This window comes from Arachis ipaensis, chromosome B03 (assembly GCF_000816755.2).
Source record: "Arachis ipaensis cultivar K30076 chromosome B03, Araip1.1, whole genome shotgun sequence".
Taxonomy (NCBI): domain Eukaryota; kingdom Viridiplantae; phylum Streptophyta; class Magnoliopsida; order Fabales; family Fabaceae; genus Arachis; species Arachis ipaensis.
In genome coordinates, this window is record NC_029787.2 from 134,285,184 (window position 1) to 134,291,497 (window position 6,314).

The following is a 6,314-nucleotide window of genomic DNA, read 5'->3' on the forward strand; positions in this document are numbered from 1 at the left end:
ACTATTTAAAAATTAAAGTTTATTTATGATTCAAAATTTTTTAGATGATATTAATTAAAAAATGATTTCTTTAGTTAAACTCTTGGAATTGAATATTTAGATAAAATAAACAATCTTAGACGAAAAATATATAGAATTTTAAAAAATATATGAACAAAATTATACATAAAAGATTTTTGGATGGACAAATATATACTCTAATCATTCGAAATACTCAGTGTGTACATAAAAGATTGGTAACGATGAACAAAAGTGATATGTTATTAATAATGGCGTTCCATTTCTGTTAAATTTACTGGCTATATTTTTGAGATTGTTATTTTTTTATTTAAATGAGCTAATTTCTATCTAAATCTTATTAAAGAGTCTACTTTGTTACTCTACATAACTACATATAGGGGTGTTATCGGTTCGATTTGGTTCGATTTTGGACCAAAAACCAACCGAACCGATATATTCGGTTCTTAGTTCTTACAGATACATAACCGTTTGATTTGCTGTTTTTACAATAATCGAACTGAATCGAATCGAATCGAACTAACAGCGGTTTGGTTCGGTCGGTTTTTTCAATTTTTAATTTTTAATGAGCAAAATATGAATCACAATAATTAGAGGCTTAAAATAGTCAATAAACTGAAATAATAAAAGTAAAACATTGAAATGATTAGGGGTTGAAAATTTTTGTTGTTAGGTTAAAGGTTAAAATGGTTAAAACATTGAAATAGATGCATATTTTCGATTTGGTTTGGTTCGATTCAATTTCTATCGAGTCAACCGAAAACCGAACCGAATCGATCGGTTTTGTCAAAAAAAAAACCAATTTTTTTTATTTTTAAATCGGTTATTGTAATTTTCGGTTCAGTTTACGGTAATTTTTGGTCCGATTCGGTAACTTGCACCCCTAATTACACAGTAAACTTAATGGAACTGGAGTCCTCCTAACGACTACGTATCACTTCTGTTCATCATTACTAATTTTTTGTGTGTACATTTATCCACCAAAAATTTTTCGTATGAATTTTTTCCTTTTACTCATTTTTAAAAGTATATTATTAGGTAGCAATCAGAAAAATAAAAAAGTAAGTAATAATATTTAGGTAACTTAGTAGAAGGGATGGCATTTAAGATTAGTTGGGGAAGTGGGATGATTGTGACGGGTAAAGCTTGTGGAGATTTACAGCACACAGCATCGATCCTACAGTGAAACACATGTACAATCTTGTTCATACCAAGTGTGATGCATGCCCTTTAGTTTTTGGAAGTGCGTGCTTCCATTCTCCATTATTGCGCAACTTAACTGTGAAAATATCATTCCGTAAGATTTTCAGTAACACATGGCGTTGATAAATATGGCTCCTGCCTTATTATTGCATAGGACTGTCCTTTTTATAAACTAAAGATATAAAAATAAAGGAGACCAAAAGAGAAAATCAAAGTGTATGCATAGAAGCTAGCTTTTGCCGTAAAACAATAATATATATATTTAAAAAAATAAAAAGAAGAAAAAAACAAAAGATAAAGTCTTAGCATTTTCTTGAAATACCATATATGTGGACATTAATGGTTGAGTTCAATCCTTACTAAATGGTGATAAAAATCTCTCAATTTCATCGTGTCTTTAAAAAATTGCAAACAAAAGGAATAATGTTCCAACAATGTGAAAACAAAATAACATGTGGCTCTTAATTCACTCTGTTTAAGACTTGTGGTAGTAGCTAGGTCGTCACGGGTTGCAAATAGTTATTACTATGTTCATTATTGCACAACATTATTAGGCTTTCAAGATTATGTACTATAATTAAAAAAAAAATTGATAAAGGAATTTAAAGTTTATTTATGATATAGTCACTTGAAAAGGTGGGTTATTTTTTTTTGGAAAAGTCTAAGGGCAGCAACTTTTGTGTTTTTTGGCCAGCACTTAACTATCAAAATAAAAGTGAGTGATCTTTTACCATTAGATGTAATCTCACATCATTAAAAACACTATTGATGGCCAATTGATGGTTACAAAATACCAAAATTGCTAGCCCCCTAACATTCCTCATTTTTTTTATCTATAAAAGTGAGATGAATGATATACTAAAATAATATAATTTTTGGAGTTTTTTAAATTACAGAAAGTATATAAATTAAAGAGTCCGTTTCTATACTTTAAATTTTTTATTTTTTGACACAAAAATCAGACAGTCTAATTTTAAAAATTAAAAGATCTAATTTTTGTACTTTAAAAAATCAAATGATTTAATTTCTGTACTTTTTAAAAATCCAAAAGTTTGATTTCTTTATTCCAAATTAAACGGTATCATATATTTGAGATTAATATCTCAACACTCAGTATAAAATAATAATTAATTTAAAATATTTTAGTTTCTAAAGAGACCAAATTTATAAAGAATTAATCTCCACGTCTAAGCCTTTTCACTATACAAGTTATACAAGTCTTGAAAATCCTTAATTCTTAAAACGCGCCTATTATGGCATGTATGTTTCACGCGCCTCCTTAGCAGATTTTCCAATCAATCAACGCGCGAATATATAACTTCCTTTTTCGAAAGAATTTCGTTTCTTTTTTTGAATTCCTTCTACGTTTTCTTACCTTTTCTCTTCGATCTCTTTTGTGCGTTTCTCTCTCCCTTTTCCTTCGCTGTTTACGTAAGTCTCTCTCTGTTCTCTTTCTTCGTTTTTCTCGTTTTTCATTGTTTCTTAAATCAAGCTCTAAAATTGTTTTAAAGATAATGGATGATTCAACTTCAGATTATCAGCTGAACCAGAGCGAAGTAAATTTTGAATTTGAATTCAATGAGTTCGTGATGTGTGGTTTAATTTCAGTTAATAATTGAATCTAAATTTGAATCCTGTTAGTAGTTTATGATTGTGTAGCTGAATAATGCGTGAACCTTGTCTGTGAAATTTGCTGTTCATTGTTCCTTGTTTGAATTGAATTTAATGTACTAGTTCTGATGAATTTTCTGCATTTTATATCAGGGGTATAAATCAAAAATATTTGGGTGTATTTTAGGAAAGTTTTGGTGTATTTACAGTTTATGACTTTTCATCTCACTAAAGGTGAATTGTCTTATTGTTTTAGTTGAATTGTTTTAGTTTCTGTTTATTGATGATTCATGAATCTGATTTTTGTTATTTTTTATGATGGTTTTATAGTTGTATTTGCATTCTATAGTTTATGCTTGTTTCAATATGGTGTATTTTGGGTGTATTTTGCAGCAAATCTATGGTGTTGATGAGTAATTTGTATCCAAGGTTAGGATGACCTTTAACACCCTTGAAAATGCTACAAAATTCTACAAGAATTATGCGAAGGCTGCAGGTTTTTCTACAAGAGTTTGGAGCACAAATAAAAAGGAAAACGAAATTAAGAATCAATTGATTACATGTAGTATAGAAGGAAAATAGAAATTGAAAATATCTCCGTCTAAGAAGACAAATCCCTCAGCTGGATTTGAAGGAGGAAATTCGAAAATTTTTTTATTGTTTTGAATCCAATCAAGTGGTTGAGGTGTGGTTCAATTCAGAAGAAAAAAATGTAGCATTAGAGGAAATATTTTTTTGTATTTGCAGCAAATTTGGGTGTAACACGAAGATATTTGGGTGTAAGACGAAGATATTTGGGTGTATTTTTATTCTGATAAGTTCTGCATAACTTAAAACTCTTCTTCTTCATCCTCCTCATCTTCTGCTTCTTTTTTTTTCATCATCATCACTATCTTCTTCTTCTTTTTTCTTTTATTCATCTTTTTCTTTTTGTTTTACCTTTTCAAGTTTCTTCTTGTTTTACTATCTTAACAAGAATAAAAACTAAAAAATCAAATAAAGAAGAAGAAGAAACACATAATGCTGTAAAATTACTTAGAAGAGGATGAATTTACATTCAGTTAACTAAATGAAAGAAAGAAATAAGGAAAAGAAGAAGAAAAAAATGCAACATTAGAGAAAATATTTTTCTGTACAAAATGCTATTTGTATACTAAAATCAGCTACGAAAATCAGCCACCAATATATTTGTGTATAAATACATGTGTACTTTAATTTATTTTCAATGTATATTTGTATTCCAATATGTATTTTATACTGGTAGCTGATTTTGGTGGCTGATTTTAGTGTACACGTAACATAACTCATTTCTGTATTTGTAGCAAATTTGGGTGTAAAACGAAGATATTATTTGGGTGTAATACGAAGATATTTGGGTGTAAAACGAATATATTTGGATGTATTTTTATTCTGATAAGTTCTGTATAATTCAAAACTCTTCCTCTTCATCCTCCTCATCTTCTGCTGCTGCTTCTTTTTTTTTCTTCATCATCACCATCTTCTTCTTCTTTTTTTTCTTATTTATCTTTGTCTTTTTGTTTTGCCTTCTCAAGTTTCTTCTTGTTTTACTCTCTTAACAAGAATAAAAACAAAAAAAAATCAAACAAAGAAGAAGAAGAAACACATAATACTGCAAAATTACTTGGAAGAGGATGAACTTACATTCATTTAACTAAAAGAAAGAAAGAAATAAGGAAAAGAAGAAGAAGAAAAAAATGCAGCATTAGAGAAAATATTTTTTTGTACAAAAATGCTATTTGTACACTAAAATCAACCACTAAAATTAGCCACCAATATATTTGTGTATAAATATATCTGTGCTTTAATTTATTTTCAATGTATATTTGTATTTTAGTATACTTTGGTGGCTGATTGTAGTATACACGTACCATAACTCATTTCTGTATTTGCAGCAAATTTGGGTGTAAAACGAAGATATTTAGGTGTAACACGAGGATATTTTGGTGTAAAACAAAAATATTTAGGTGTATTTTTATTATGATAAGTTTTGCATAATTCAAAACTCTTCATCTTCCTCCTCCTCATCTTCTGCTGTTTCTTCTTCTTATTTCATATTCTCATAATTCTTTTTTGGAGAAAAAAATTAAACAAAGAAGAAAAAAATATATAATGTTGCAAAATCAAAAGAAGGAGGAGAAATACAACGATGAAGATGAAACACGCAAAGAAAAAGGAGGAGAAATACAAAGAAAAATGAGAAGAAGGAAGAAGAGGAGGAGGAGAAGAAACGCAAAGAAAAAATGACAGTTGTGATTTTTATCGAGGAAGAAGAAAAAGAATCGTTCAGAATAGTGAATGAGCGTTTTGGAAACGTGATGCACGTGTTAACACGCTTTTGTGAGTGAACGTAGTTTTTGTTAGATTTGGCCCAACTTGTAAGATTTGTAAGCTAAAAAAACTTGTATGTGTAGCTCAACTACAAAATTTATTTTATACACTGCAAAAAACTCTATTTTTTTATTAATAGAAATTTTAGGTATCGATTTATATAGTTCTAATGAACTGACATTAAATTTTGAAACATTAACTAATCAATTATATCTTGAGTGCTCAAAATAATATTTATGTTTCGTCTTTCGTTTCCTTTTCGTTTGTAAAATGAAATAATATTTATAAAATGAAAATATCATCAGGTGGAACAGGATTCGGATTGTGTGTTTAGACTCGTCTATAGAATTGCACGCATTGAGCGTGTTATATATAGACATGGTTGACCGTTGACCTTGATAACTTTAGTGGTAACACCGGGAAGTGGAAACTTTATACGACTGTGTCGGGGGACTCAGCAAATCTTAGTTACTGAGTCAATAGATCATCTTTCTTGATTCTGCCTCTAAAGCAACCAGCAGAGCTACCACACCCTATACATCCTAAGCTTCTTGTAGCTTCCCATGTATAGTATATAATTTCAATAATTGAGTCGTGAACATTATAAATTCCTTCCTCTTTTTATAGCTAGGTTACGGGGTATCATTACCATAATAACCTCTTAATTAACTCTTCAAAGAAAATATATACATAAAAGTAAAAATCTTGCATTAACATTACTGGTAATAATTTTCAGGATAAAAAGAAGGGTAGATGTGGGTGTGGTGTGATTCTGACATAAAGCGTGGGGGAAGTTCTTGTTAATTAGACATGAGAGAATATTTTACACGTCATAACTCATAATATAAGCCCAAAGTGGTTGCCAACTTAACTATGGTTAACCTCCTTAACCACACATCCTTAACCTCTACTCAAAGGCCACACTATATATACATGCTGTAGCCCCATGACACACGTCCATCTCTCACATTAACTCACTCATTAATCATTATTATTCACTCTTTCTAGCTACCTCCTCTAATTCATAATTATTTTAATCTCATTATGCTCAAGTCCAAGCCAACAACACTTCTTCTCATAACACTCGCTTCGTTATTCTTATTCCAAAGCTCACTCTCTTCTTTCTCTTTCTT

The 6,314-nt window shown here is 29.7% G+C and overlaps 1 protein-coding gene across 1 annotated transcript in view; it reads left to right on the forward strand.

Annotated features, from left to right (window-relative positions):
• The window catches only part of LOC107631994 (cytochrome P450 78A5), a gene marked incomplete in the record, with an annotated part of 2,350 nt that continues 2,161 nt past the window's right edge, over positions 6,126-6,314 (forward strand). The window contains 1 exon segment of the mRNA XM_016335609.2: positions 6,126-6,314. Within this exon segment, the coding sequence (XP_016191095.1) occupies positions 6,226-6,314 (89 nt within the window).